This window comes from Salvelinus fontinalis, chromosome 7, assembly GCF_029448725.1.
Source record: "Salvelinus fontinalis isolate EN_2023a chromosome 7, ASM2944872v1, whole genome shotgun sequence".
NCBI classification, from domain to species: domain Eukaryota; kingdom Metazoa; phylum Chordata; class Actinopteri; order Salmoniformes; family Salmonidae; genus Salvelinus; species Salvelinus fontinalis.
Window position 1 is genome coordinate 20,479,435 of NC_074671.1, and position 15,313 is coordinate 20,494,747.

General features: G+C 41.6%; 1 protein-coding gene and 1 non-coding gene across 2 annotated transcripts in view; both read right to left on the reverse strand.

Moving 5' to 3' along the window:
• Positions 1-15,313, reverse strand: part of LOC129860045 (trichohyalin-like) — a 51,498-nt gene that overhangs the window by 35,155 nt on the left and 1,030 nt on the right. The window contains exons 2-5 of the mRNA XM_055930390.1: positions 6,569-6,778; positions 5,531-5,575; positions 4,456-4,524; positions 51-101 (exon numbers count right to left, since the gene is read on the reverse strand). Of these exons, the coding sequence (XP_055786365.1) occupies positions 51-101; positions 4,456-4,524; positions 5,531-5,575; positions 6,569-6,778 (375 nt within the window). The remainder of the gene's footprint in view (positions 1-50; positions 102-4,455; positions 4,525-5,530; positions 5,576-6,568; positions 6,779-15,313) is intronic.
• On the reverse strand, positions 9,302-9,375 carry trnae-uuc (transfer RNA glutamic acid (anticodon UUC)). The gene has a single exon. It is a non-coding gene; the product is annotated as a tRNA-Glu (tRNA).

Here is a 15,313-nt window from a genome sequence, read left to right on the forward strand (position 1 = left end):
GGCCAAAGTCAACACACACAGGGAGAAACCAACCGGGGGGGGGGGAGTACCTTTTTTCAGCGTTTCCTTTTTGGGAGCAGCAATTTTGACCTCTTTTTCATCTAACATACAAACAAAAACAAAAAAAGATATTAGCCACAGCATGGACCATGTCGGAGGGGACTGTACGTGCCATTTCAAAAGAGTGCAAACTGTGCATCATACCGCAAATATGACACAGTCGCTCAATCTATATGAAACAGAAAGAAGTCACTTATTCCTGTAATGATCCACTCCTGTACAAAAGGCATAACACTTCATCGATGACCATAATCTTTGATAGTGCCCATGTTTGTAGATAGTAGACACTATACATAAAACAGTTCCATCAACACTGCGAGTCATATTTATTAGACGGATGCTAAAACTTTACCTCACCCCATAATAAACAAAATGCAGTGTTCAGATATTTTACATCAAGATATTAATAGACTAGTACTACATATTGCAATAGGCCTACTTAAAATAGTCCCCCCCCCCCCCAAAATGGCCTAAACTCTGGCTTATTGTCCCTCCAGTCTGGAACAGAAATACACCCCCTCTTGGTCATCGTGACCTTCGGTAAATAAAGAAACTGAAAACAGAGTCTTAAACCCCTCCGTAAATACTTAGCACACATGGCTTAAAGTCAATGTGGACGATATTCCTAAACTCTGGGGTTCAGGCTGAGCTTTGTGGGGCTGTTTGGCAAGAGATGGGTGAACTTTGAGAACTTCTCTTCAATCCAATAATAACATGGCGGTTGATTAGCAGTTACAGTTTAACACACATTTCCTTCAAATAGAAATGCAAAAACGCTGCAGAGTTGCAAATCACGTGGTCATTTGGTCATTCACAATGCATTTGTGCAACATTCCAGCATCACGCCAACAACACACTCAGTGTTAGTCCTTTCCAGATGTAGGCCTAATACCATTGAGTCAAAGGAATTTAGACAAAGTAGTCATCCTTGCTAAACTGAATGAACATACTACTGCTGGGAAAAGCGAGACGACTGCTAGACATAGTCTTAGAATAGACAGTACAAATAGATACAGCATGTTTTGAATGAAGATCACATCACTACAAGTAGCCCAGCAAGCTAATCCAACAAAGGTGAACATTGCTGACATAAGCTTTTGAGGATAGAAAACGGCATGTACTGCAGTATCCAATGTTGCACTGCTAAAAGGATACATGACATCATACTTTTTTGTGAGACACATAAACTGTGAAATACAACATTATCAGAAGCCTGAACAGTGTTATGTGGATGGTCAGTGGTTGGTTCTAAAGATAAAATACTAAATTGACATTTCTGATTAAAGGGAATTACTGTAAGGCTTTTAAGAGTATAGACTAACTGATTACATTCAAATCCCTTTTTTTTTTTTTTTTTACCAATGGTCTAAAAGCAGAAATGACAAATTCAGTTTAAATTACAAAATTAAAAGATTTAAATAGCACATAAATGATTAATTCAGCCAGAACAAAGATGTGCAAAGAATATGTGCATCACAACGACGATGAGTAGTGCAAAAGCTTAGAAAAAGTGCAAAGCATAAAAGTCCAGGCCAATATTCCCAATGGCAAGCACCATAGCAGCAAGTCCAAAGTCGAGGACAAAAACATAATATCCTCTTTTCAGACATTCTTTTCACAGAGACACTGTCCTTCCTTTGACACGACCAGCGCAATTTTCAATTTCCTCCAGTTAGAGTTGAGGGGTGAGGTGACCTTTGGGTGACCTTAGACCTCACCCAGTAGACTAGTCTCGTTCTGCTCCTCATGGATGGGAAGCTAGGAGTGGAACGCTCAGGAGCTTTTGACTACTGATCCTGTAGGTCTAATATAACGCCCTGAACCCCAGCACCGTTCTGGGACGTACCAGCATCACCCTCCTCCTCTGCTGTCTCACTCTCTGGATCCTCCACCTTCTCTACGGGAGGAGTGATCACGTCATAGAGAAACGTGAAGAAGCCGTGAAACCAATCTGAGCCCTCCTCGGCTAAAATACCGAAGATTTCCTCTAGGGAATCTGCGTTTTCATTAGTAATTTCACCGCCCTCTTTGGTCAAGCCTGACGAGAGAGAGGAGGAAAACAAGGGGGAAGAGAAGAGGAGAGAGAGGATAGAGGATGGAGAGAGGGAAGGGAAGAGAAATGAAGAGAGTGGATGGTAATGCAGGAAAGAGAGAGGCGTATAAGAAGAGCGACAAGAAAATACCCCCTTTAAAAGTTGAGTGTAGCCGTCTGAAAGTGTAGAATTTTGAAATGTCGCTGTCAGCTATGGACAGAGGAACTGCAACCAATCCTGCTCAGTGTTTTTAGTCAGTCAGGGACAGTCATTAGTCCTTGTCTTTGATTGGTTAAGTCTTTATTAGTCCCTTTATTAGGCCACACAGGACAAGAGCTATTAGGCTAGGCATTATGTGAACTGGAAAATGTCAGTGATGAGCCAGTATTGTAGATACAGTGCCTTCAGAAATTATTCAGACCCCTTGACTTTTTCCACACTTTGTTACGTTACAGCCTTATTCTAAAATGTATAAAATTAAAATAAATCCTCAGCAATCTACACACAATTTTTTTGCTACATTTATAAAAAATATAAAAAACAGAAATACCTTATTTACATAAGTATTCAGACCCTTTGCTATGAGACTTGAAATTGCATCCTGTTTCCATTGGTCATCCTTGAGATGATTCTACAACTTGATTGGAGTCCACCTGAGGTAAATTCAATTGATTTTACATGATTTGTAAAGGCACACACCTGCTATATAAGGTGTCAGAGCAAAAGAGAGCGCATGTCAGAGCAAAAGCCAAGCCATGAGGTCGAAGGAATTGTCCGTAGAGCTCAGAGACAGGATTGTAACGAGGCACAGATCTGGAGAAGGGTACCAAAACATTTCTGCAGCATTGAAGGTCCCCAAGAACACAGTGGCCTCCATCATTCCTAAATGGAAGAAGTTTGGAACCACCAAGACTCTTCCTAGAGTTGGCTATCCAGCCAAACTGAGCAATCGGAGGAGAAGGGTCTTGTTCAGGGAGGTGACCAAGAAACCAATGGTTACTCTGACAGAGCTCTGGAGATCCTCTGTGGAGATGGGAGAACCTTCCAGAAGGACAACCATCTCTACAGCACTCCACCGATCATGCCTTTATGGTAGAGTGAACAGACAGAAGCCACTCCTCAGTAAAAGGCACATGACAGCCGGCTTGGAGTTTGCCAAAACACACCTAAAGACTCTCAGACCATGAGAAACAAAATTATCTGGACTGATGAAACCAAGATTGAACTCTTTGGCCTGAATGCCAAGCGTCACGTCTGGAGGAAACCTGGCACCATCCCTACGGTGAAGCATGGTGGTGGCAGCATCATGCTGTGGGGATGTTTTTCAGCGGCAGGGACTGGGAGACTAGTCAGGATCGAGGCAAAGATCGACGGAGCAAAGTACAGAGAGATCCTTGATGAAAATGTGCTCCAGAGCACTCAGGACCTCAGACTGGGTCAAAGGTTCACCTTCCAACAGGACCCCAACCCTAAGCACACAGCCAAGACAACACATGAGTGGCTTCAGGACAAGCCTCAATGTCCTTGAGTGGCCCAGCCAGAGCTCAGACTTGAACCAGGTCAAACATCTCTGGAGAGACCTGAAAATAGCTTTGCAGCAACACTCGCCATCCAACCTGACAGAGCTTGAGAGGATCTGTAGAGAAGACAGGGAGAAACTCCCCAAATACAGGTGTGCCAAGCTTGTAGCGTTATACCCAAAAAAACTCAAGGCTGTAATCGCTGCCAAAGGTGCTTCAACCAAGTACTGAGTAAAGGGTCTGAATACTTATGTAAAATGTGATTTCATATTTTTTCCCATATATAAAAAATAAAACCTTTTTTTCTTTTTTTTTTGCTTTGTCATTATGGGGTATTGTATGTAGATTGTTCCCCCCCCATCAATCTAATAAATGTACTAATAAGGCTGTAACTTAACAAAATGTAGAAAAAGTCAAGGGGTCTGAATACTTTCCGAAGGCACTGTACATGTGGCTGGTGGCCAATATTACAATCATAAGTAATATGGTTACGTTGATTTTCAGCTATATCTCAACAGAAATGTAGTGTTGTTGCAGCTGTTGTAGGAGTTAAATAACACTGTGAAGAGGCTGCCAGAGGACTTCAAGCTCTTTTGAGCAGCACACTAAACAAAAGATTTTCTGAACAACTGTGTCCAGGAGTATTTTCATGGAACTATTTTTTGATGTGAAGATTCATTCACAGCATCAACAAAAATGTCTGGTTTTAAAGTCACACACTTGAGTTTTTCCCATCTAAGTAAGCTGTTTAGTTGATTGCACTGGTACTCAAACTAAAGAAACCAAGTCAGTCATGCACAAGTAACATTTACTGTAAAGGTCATCATTAAAAATGCACTTGCCGAGTAGTACTTTGGCATCCTCCACATCGAAGTCACCATCGCCATCTGCGTCATACGCTGAAAGTTTACCTGCGAAAAAGTCATAGATAGGGTCATGCCATAAAAAACATTCAGAGTACAGTCCTTTCCACAAATATGCCTATTCTTGGGCTATCCATGAAAATCATTGCATGACATTAACTTCCTCTGTAATTAGAAACAGTTAATAACAGATAATTTGCTTTCTTTAATGTGATCCTCTGGGTTTTAGTGATACATCACTACTTGCCAATGAAGTCATACTATGGTGCTCCGTATCATATTTACAGCCTGCATCTCACCTCTGAATTCTTCTTACATTTCTGAGGGGGACATGGGGGGGGGGGGGGGGGGGAGTTGTGGTCAAGCTGATTCTGCTGAACTGTATACCGAATACAGTAGACAAAGCAGCAGCCACTCGACTCTGACTGCACTCTGCAGACATAGCTGTACCACAGACTGACTTCCTGTAGTTACACACACGGCCCGAGTGAGGTCACACTGACCACACACATATTTATTCAGTACGGAGAACTGATCCTTTAAATAATCAGGGAGTTCACAATCACAGTAAAACTAAAACTGTTTGGAAAATTAAGTGAATTTTCTGGTCAAAAGGTTGGGAGGTGAGGGGATAAGAAAATGAAGCTATAAGTAAGCCTAAGTAAGTAAGCCTTGTCTGAGCTGAAGTGACCCATAGGCTCATGTTTATGTAGCGTGAGGCAGCATGATGTACAAGTACGCCCCCTGGATAGGACACTAGTCTGTCGCAGGGCCTTGATGAAATGGAGCTATACTTTCAATTCAAAGAATTCTGAGATATGAGAATGAAGAACTTTCAGTAGGAGTCAAAGGTGGATTTACAGTATGGTGCACGCAACATCGGCAAGCCAAGACAAATACGTTGTTACTGCATATTGTTAAATCATTACTTTGAGGCATATTATAATGTCAACTATTCAGAACTAATAACAGATAGAATTGAATATATTCTTGTGAAGTATGACAGATGGGTTTGAGTTGTTTGGTGATGCATGCAAGCAAAGACCATAAATACCTTGTAAAACCTCTGAAAAGTTAAAAGGGAATTCCTTTGCTCTCGCTGCATGCAAGATTAAGACATACAGGCACATTTTGTTTTTAGGGGTACCATCCAGATCAAAAGTTAATTAAACAGTGTCAGTATTGTGCCTACTTCACACTACACATTAAATTGGTTACTAAATTATAATTTTTTACAAAACCTCTTACTAATATCAGTACTAATTCATCTTTCCCCTTAATTATCTTATTGAAAAGTTTAAGCAGTATGTCATGGCTTCCTGTCTGGTATGTGTTCCTGTCTAAACCACATGCAACATTTTGGTTTCTGTATGAGTCAGAGAAGGCATGAAGTGCTGTTCCTACGTGTCTACAGTAAGCTATGAGGACAGAACATCATCTAGACCAGTGTTTACCAACTCCAGTCCCCCCAACTGCACACGTTTCTGTTGTAACCCCAGACAAACTCACCTGATTCAACTCACCCAGGGCTTGATGATTAGTTGACAAGTTGAATCAGGTGAGTGTGTCCAGGGCTACAACAGAAACATGTGCTGTTGGGGGTACTGGTGAACTGGAGTTGGGAAATACTGGAGTAGGGGGCTATACTCAATTTAGGCTAAACATGTACTGTAGCATACTAACACCCAATACTCTATTCATGATAGAAAACTATTACCTGCTCTACACAATATATATCCATATAAACATTAGTAACGTTGTGCATTCTTATCTTGAGAGATAAAACAAGACAATAGTTGTATCAGATAAAGGTTACAGCCTGCCAATACTGTAGTTATTTGTTAAAACAGTAACCTAATAAAATAATAATAGCATTGGAATTACACTGTGGTTTCTTTGGGATTCATTGACATAAGCGTCACTCCCATTTGGAACCAGGTAGTTACCAATTGTGTTGAATTTTATGAGGTAAGTATTGTTACAGCATAGTGTATTCTTAGTAACATGTAAATACCAGGTACCAGCTTAAACCGGGCTGTAAAATAAAGCATTACTGTTTATCATAGGAATGAGGGGAGGTCAGGTGACTCACCAATGACGTTGTCGTAGTCCACCAGGTCTAACCACACCACGGCCACGGAGCTCCACACCCCCAACAAAGCCAGAACCATGAACCAGGTGAAGATCTTAGTGCCGCTAAAACCACTAGCAGCACCTCCACCCCCACTAGCAACACCCCCACTAGCAGTAGCAGCCTCCGCCTTCACACCATTCTTATTCACCACTGCTGTGGGCTTCACCTCTGGAAAAGAAAGAACACAATGAGCATGTCAATTATTCTCACTGGGGCACAGGGTACTGGACAGATTGCAGTCATTTTGGAAGATGTACTTGCTACGACTGTGTTATGTTGTTTTCTCGCCTTAAGGTGAATGCACTAGTGTAAGTCACTCTGGATAAGGTGAATGCACTAGTGTAAGTCACTCTGGATAAGGTGAATGCACTAGTGTAAGTCACTCTGGATAAGGTGAATGCACTAGTGTAAGTCACTCTGGATAAGGTGAATGCACTAGTGTAAGTCACTCTGGATAAGGTGAATGCACTAGTGTAAGTCACTCTGGATAAGGTGAATGCACTAGTGTAAGTCACTCTGGATAAGGTGAATGCACTAGTGTAAGTCACTCTGGATAAGGTGAATGCACTAGTGTAAGTCACTCTGGATAAGGTGAATGCACTAGTGTAAGTCACTCTGGATAAGGTGAATGCACTAGTGTAAGTCACTCTGGATAAGGTGAATGCACTAGTGTAAGTCACTCTGGATAAGGTGAATGCACTAGTGTAAGTCACTCTGGATAAGGTGAATGCACTAGTGTAAGTCACTCTGGATAAGGTGAATGCACTAGTGTAAGTCACTCTGGATAAGGTGAATGCACTAGTGTAAGTCACTCTGGATAAGGTGAATGCACTAGTGTAAGTCACTCTGGATAAGGTGAATGCACTAGTGTAAGTCACTCTGGATAAGGTGAATGCACTAGTGTAAGTCACTCTGGATAAGGTGAATGCACTAGTGTAAGTCACTCTGGATAAGGTGAATGCACTAGTGTAAGTCACTCTGGATAAGGTGAATGCACTAGTGTAAGTCACTCTGGATAAGGTGAATGCACTAGTGTAAGTCACTCTGGATAAGGTGAATGCACTAGTGTAAGTCACTCTGGATAAGGGCATCTGCTAAATGTCTAAAATGTAAATATAATTTTGACTGGACTTTCAGTCACTGTGATTGACAGGACTGAAAGAAACAGGAGCCATTCTTAGCCCAGTGGCCTTCCACAGAAGCTGTGAGTTAGTGTGTGAGCAGATCTGAATAGAGGACGAGTGAGGGGGATGCTGAAGTGCGGTTAGAAAATAACCCTGCCTGGATCAAATGACTGAATGACAGAGGCAGGCAGAAGACTTAAAGGCCCCAGCCCCTGACTAGTCCGACAGACTCAACTCAAGGTTGCCCATAGTAGCACCAGGCAAGACAAGCTTTATTATGACAGGTAGGCCCAAAAGTTGTTGTTGTGCCTTTGAAATGGAAGCCGTCCCAGTATGAAACGTGATATTGGTTAACTAAATTATATGAGGAACAAGGTGTATGAAACACCAAGACAGATCTGGTTCTCCCTGGTCTGGACCCCCCCCCCAATTACCTAGACATGTTTAAAGTGAGACCTAGGAGGGGTATTCCACCTCTAATAGTAGAGGGGTAGTCTCAAGTTGGCATACTTCCTAGTGACATAGGCTATTCACACGAGGAAACTCCATAGGCTCGCAGAGAGGTGATGTCTGATGGTATAACTCGACATCATAGGCTCTTGTTCTGGATGTGTAAAGAAAGAAATGTCATACTCTCCACTATAAAATAACTGGTTGATTGCCTAAAGGTCATGCTGGATCCTCGAAAGGTTATAGATTTCTCTCTTGGGTTCTTCAATGAAAAAGTGTATGAAACAGAGATGTAAGATATGACTGCATCGGTCCACAGACCCTAAACCGATCCAAATGTAGCACGCATAGGTCAGAAAGTTGATTCAAATGTTACGATTCGCCATTTGATTTGGCTCATATTACTTTCTTTCTACCTTCCGAAAATACCTAATCTTATGTGACAACTTATGCATCCTCTCCTTCAGTGTGGAACTAAGCATGTAACTGTGTGGACAGTCATTGATCTACAAGTCATTTTGCATTTCAGGCATTTCGCAGACGCTCTTATCTAGAGCGACTTGCAGTAGTGAGTGCATACACTTTCATAGTGGTGGAAAAAGTACTCAATTGTCATACTTGAGTAGAAGTAAAGATACCTTAAGTAGTATTTTACTGGGTGACTTTCACTTGAGTCATTTTCTATTAAGTATCAAGTATACTACTTAAGTATCAAAAGTAAATGGAATTGCTAAAATGTACTTTAGTATCAAAAGTTAAAGTATAAATAATTTCAATTTCGTAATATTAAGCAAACCAGACGACACAATTTATTTATTTACGGATAGCCAGGTGAACACCAACACTCAGACATAATTTGTGTTTAGTGAGTCCGCCAGATCAGCGGCAGTAGGGATGACCGGGGATGTTCTCTTGATAAGTGTGAGAATTGGACCATTTTCCTGTCAAAATGTAACAAGTATTTTTGGGTGTCACGGAAAATGTATGGACCATGTACACCATTTTCTTTAGGAATGTAGTGAAGTAAAAGTTGTCAAATTTTAAACAGTAAAGTACAGATACCCCCAAAAAGTAGATCTTTAAAGTATTTTTACACCACTGCATATTCATTTCTACTAGTCCCCCGTGGGAATTGAACCCACAACCCTGGCATTGAAAGTGCCAAGCTCTACCAATTGAGCCACACGGGACCATGCCAAACAAGCCTAAGGAATATCAGTAGCCTAGTCAAACTGCGCACCGTGCCCAGCTTCACGCACTGACCAACGCTAGGTAGGCAGCCTGTTCCTTATCTTGCACATCTGCCTGGCACCTTTAGCATTAAAATTATAAAATGGTTTGCACAATATTAGGCTTTATTAGTTAAGTGACAACCTATGTAAATTTGCCAGGTTATTGTTATCTATTCGCTGTTGAAAATTGAGGTTTACCGTAATAAAAGTAAGCTACCGGGGACAACTCTCATCTGGCTATACCTGCTGATCGGGACTTACAACAGATTTTATTTTGATTGTTCAGGTTCACCATGAGCAATAGATTTGGTAGTTTTGCTTTAAACAATCAGTGTATATGTTATTTTTTAAATATACCGGATAAAGTTGATCATTTCATAACGAGGAATCAAAGCGGGAGCGGGAGGAGAAAATAAGCTCACTAAAAACATCCCAATGGTCAAAACAATTACATTTTGAGATGGGGTGAAATCAAAAATGGTGCTATATATTTAATGCCTGTCATAGCTAATCTGAAAGCAATCCATATTGATACCCCCCCCCCCCCCCCTGATAGTGGTAGTGGGGTGGTAGAGGCCTAGTCTCCTTTATGGCTCAGATCAGGTACCTTATACACCATAGACACACACAACAGCTCAGACAGATCTAGCTCAGAGAGACCCAGCTCATGAGCTCCATCAGTAGCAGATTCATTTTGAATGGAAAATGTGTGTTTATGCAACAAATGTTAGTTAGTGCATCATATCGCGTCGAACCGAATCAATTCGTTCTCTAATCAAACCGAATAGCACCGAATAGTTTCAAATTAAAACATATCTTTCCTGTATCGTATCGGAGGCCATGTATCTAGATAAGTATTAAATCGAATGATGCACTACTTTCTATTGCCATTTCTGGGAGTGTGATATTCACACACCAAAACAGGCCCATCTCAAACTGGAGAAATCGATATCTAAAATTAGCTTTAGACAGCTTTCACAAAAATTGCTCATATGGAAGACAGACTGTACACAAGCACAAGCTCTGTAGGATAAGGTGAAACCAACGAGAGGCGTTGCAATGGCTCACAAGAACCAGCTGGGCTTACAATCACAATGTGCCCTTGAGCAAGGCAGGGAGGGAGAACTGGAGCGAGGAAGATCGTGAGAGTGTGAACAGGTGGTTATTCAACTACTAAAGCCTCCAGAGATACAGGTTTGGAACGAACACACAGCTACCCTACTGTAACTGTAAAAGTTCTAAAGCATTGCTGTATACGAGGTAACACTCTATAGTTACAAGCAATATACAAACATACACTAGCCTAAGTCAAACAACAACCTAGCCTACGTTTGCAACAGTACCCATGCTTTGACAAGTCACCATGTTCTATATTCTTTAGTCCTTTAAACCTTTAGGACTTGTACAAGTAGTTTGAGCTTTTAAATAGCTACCCATTTAGAATAGGTTGCTGGCCAAGGTTGCTCTGTCTACTACCTTTTGTATAAGCCCTACGTTACTGCCGACACTATCACACACTGCTCTGTTACCCAAAATGACAACTCAATCCTCCCACTGTCGGTTGCCATTCCACATTTCTGAATGAAGCAGTTAAGCAGAACCATTAGACTATCATTTACAAATTCCCTTGAACCTACCTGAGATTTCTTCAGCCAATATGGCTTCTTCACAGATAGGTTCCTCCATCACAGTTTCCTCCATCAGGTCAGATGAAGTGGGATCCACGATGAGAGAACTCCTCGATTTTTCCTAGTTTCTGACAAATCCCCCCTGCCTGTATCAGTTGTAGAAGTCAGCTGGAACTTGATAAGGCCAAACTGGTCCGGGGAACTATTTTTAGAGCTGTCAAACAAATATGGGGAGGGCATGCCGAGTGTGTCACTACTCTGCCATAGCCAAATAGGACGGAGGGGGGACTGTGCAGAACGAAGTGCGCACAAAGACAGTGGAGCAGAATTGGCAATTGTCCAAACAGAGACAACATAACAACATGAGAGTTGCCTCGTGAAATGTCTGCATGCTTAACTATCTTTAGAGAGAATCTGCTGCAGAGGTTGAACTTGAACTTCTCTTGAATTTGAACATGTCATTACACTTCAGCAGGTATTCCCATACTGGGGTAGGCGTACCAATGCCGTCGGGAGTACGCCAAAGAAAAATTTGATTCACATTTTCAAACAGTCCATTTATATTTTCCAACAAGGCTATACATTTGGGTGAGTCCCCCCCCCCCCACCCGCAGCTTCGTTTCACTGCCAAAAATAAAATTAAACCATCTAGTGTTCAGTGAAATAGCAATGTCAAATACAGGTAGCCTAGTCAAATAATTAACATACAATCACATTGACCGTTACGCTCTCGCGGGAATTCCACTAACGGTCCGTATGTAGCCAAACGTAGCTTCTGCTCATGTTGGCATCTGTACTGATGGCGCAAAAGCCATGACAGGGAGACATAGCGGAGTGGTAACGCGCGTGCAAGCAGTTGCTCCTGCAGCATCCACCGAGAGGCTCTTGGTGCCAAGGGAATGCCTGACAGCTTGAAAGTGAAAACGGTTAACTTCGTTAAAGCAAGGCCCCTGAACTCTAATGTATTTTCTGCACTATGCAATGATATGGGCAGCGACCATGTAACACTTGTGCAACAATCAGAAGTGTGCTGGTTATCAAAGGACAAAGTATTGACACGTTTTTTTAAATTGAGAGATGAGCTTAAAGTTCTCTTTACTGACCATTATTTTCACTTGTCTGACCGCTTGCATGATGACGAGTTTCTCACATGACTGGCCTATTTGGGTGATGTTTTTTCTCGCCTGAATGATCTGAATCTAGGATTACAGCGACTCTCCGCAACTATATTCAATGTGCGGGACAAAATTCAGGCTATGATTAAGAAGTTGGAGCTCTTCTCTGTCTGCATAAACAAGGACAACACACAGGTCTTTTCATCATTGTATGGTTTTTTGTGTGCAAATTAACTCAAGCTTACGGACAATGTCAAATGTGATATAGCGAAGCACCTGAGTGAGTTGGGTGCACAATTATGCAGGTACTTTCCTGAAACAGACGACACAAACAACTGGATTCGTTATCCCTTTCATGCCCTGCCTCCAGTCCACTTACCGATATCTGAACAAGAGAGCCTCATCGAAAATGCAACAAGTGGTCCTGTGAAAATTGAATTGAATCAGAAGCCACAGACAGATTTCTGGATTGGGCTGCGCTCAGATTATCCTGCTTTAGCAAATCGTGCTGTTAAGACACGGATGCCCTTTGCAACCACGTACCTAAATGAGAGTGGATTCTCGGCCCCCACTAGCATGACAACTAAATACAGGCACAGACTGCGTGTGGAAAATTATTTAAGACTGAGGCTCTCTCCAATACAACCCAACATTGCAGAGTTATGTGTATCCTTTCAAGCACACCCTTCTCATTAACCTGTGGTGAGTTATTCACCATTTTCAATGAACAAATAAAGTTTTATATGTAAAATGGTTAAATAAAGAGCAAAATTATTGATTATTTTTATATTATTATTTGTCCTATAAGAGCTCTTTGTCACTTCCTAGAAACCGGGTTGTGACAAAAACTCACTCATTCTTATGTTTAATAAATGTATAGTGTGTGTGTGGCAGGCTTACAATGATGGCAAAAAACAACATTTGAGAGTGTGTTCACCCTGGTGCTAGAGGGGGTAAGCAGCTGGACTATAAAAAGTTTGGGAACCGGGACAGTACTGGAGAGGGTAGTAAATTTTATGTTCCTTGGCGTACACATCACGGACAAACTGAATTGTTCCACCCACACAGACAGCGTGGTGAAGAAGGCGTAGCAGCGCCTCTTCAACCTCAGGAGGCTGAAGAAATTTGGCTTGTCACCAAAAGCACTCACAAACTTTTACAGATGCACAATCGAGAGCATCCTGTCGGGCTGTATCACCGCCTGTTACGGTAACTGCTCTGCCCATAACCGTAAGGCTCTCCAGAGGGTAGTGAGGTCTGCACAACACATCACCGGGGGCAAACTACCTGCCCTCCAGGACACCTACACCACCTGATGTCACAGGAAGGCCATAAAGATCATCAAGGACAACAACCACCCGAGCCCCTGCCTGTTCACCCCGCTAACATCCAGAAGGCGAGGTTAGTACAGGTGCATCAAAGCAGGGACCGAGAGACTGAAAAACAGCTTCTATCTCAAGGCCATCAGACTGTTAAACAGCCATCAATAACATTGAGTGGCTGCTGCCAACATACTGACTCAACTCCAGCCACTTTAACAATGGAAAAATGAATGTAAAAATGTATCACTAGCCACTTTAAACAATGCCACTTAATATAATGTTTACATACCCTACATTACTCATGTCATATGTATATACTGTACCCTATACCATCTACTGCATCTTGTCATCTTCATGTAATACATGTATCACTAGCCACTTTAAACAATGAAACTTTTATGTTTATATACCCTACATTACTCATCTCATATGTATATACTGTACTCTATACCATCTACTGCATCTTGCCTATGCCGTTCTGTACCATCACTCATTCATAAATGTTTATGTACATATTCTTCATCCCTTTACACTTGTGTGTATAAGGTAGTTGTTGTGGAATTGTTAGGTTAGATTACTCGTTGGTTATTACTGCATTGTCGGAACTAGAAGCACAAGAATTTCGCTACAATCGCATTACCATCTGCTAACCATGTGTCTGTGACAAATAACATTTGATTTGATTTGAACCACTGCACAACAGTATTTAGAGCTTGCTGTAAAAAAAAAGCAGCTCATGAACAGGCAGACACACCCCTTTTACTGTGCACTACACTACTGTAATAATAGAGTAACAATGTATTGTATCATGTATTGTTTAATGATGTAGGCTGTTACCTTTTGTTGTAATGTAATTGTTTAGTTCCTGTTTGGACCCTTGGCATCAGCTAACGGAGATACTACAATTTTCTCACTAGATGGGTGGAAAAATGCATTACAAACTTCCAACAATGTAACCTAGTCTAACATGTTTGATCCCAAACCTTAAGGGAGGACGCTGTACTGTACATGGCACTCTCTCGTATGCTTCCAACAATCGGGCACGCAATATGCTAGTTACCATGATACAGAAGCCATCACAGGCATCATTACATTTTAAATGGTGGTGGACAACTCTAGTATTTTGGGAGGCAACTCTGACTCCTGCTATCAGTGTCATTGGAATTGACTCTCTCTTGAATCCAATTGGACAAAAATGACCCAAATTATCTAACATTAGCTACAGCTGCAATGTCAGTTTGTGCATGCACACTGATGAACTGGGTGATTGATTAGCAATGCATAGAGCCATCTGAAAATCTACACTAACAAAAATATTCAATATCTTACGTCAGGAGCCTATTAATGACTCTTTGAATTTCTGGAGTCGACTCCGACTCCCCACCACTATTTATTACAGACCATTATGACAACACCTGACATGTAAGACTATCCGTTAATCTTAGTTTGTGTTTAACATAATATCCTCTATAATAGATGAGTGCATCATGGTAGTAGGTACATAAAAGGCGGGCCAAAGGTTTCTTTGGTTTGGGCTACAAGCAACCATGAAAATGAGGAACTGTCAAGCATGCACAAGCCTTCAAAATATGTCTAGAGGTGGTTGATGTTGCCTTGGCTACAACCACTGGCACCAACCGCTGTCACTCTAGTGTAGACTCGGTGTCTCTTTTGCAATACCAGCACTAACAACCCATTGAGTTCACAGCACGACAAACAGGGCCAAGCATTAGTAGGCTATGCCTTTCTATCAGATATTAGAATCACAGTACATGCTTACTTTTATGATACTTCAGATAAACCAAGCAAGTCCGTGCAACTGTAACTTATCA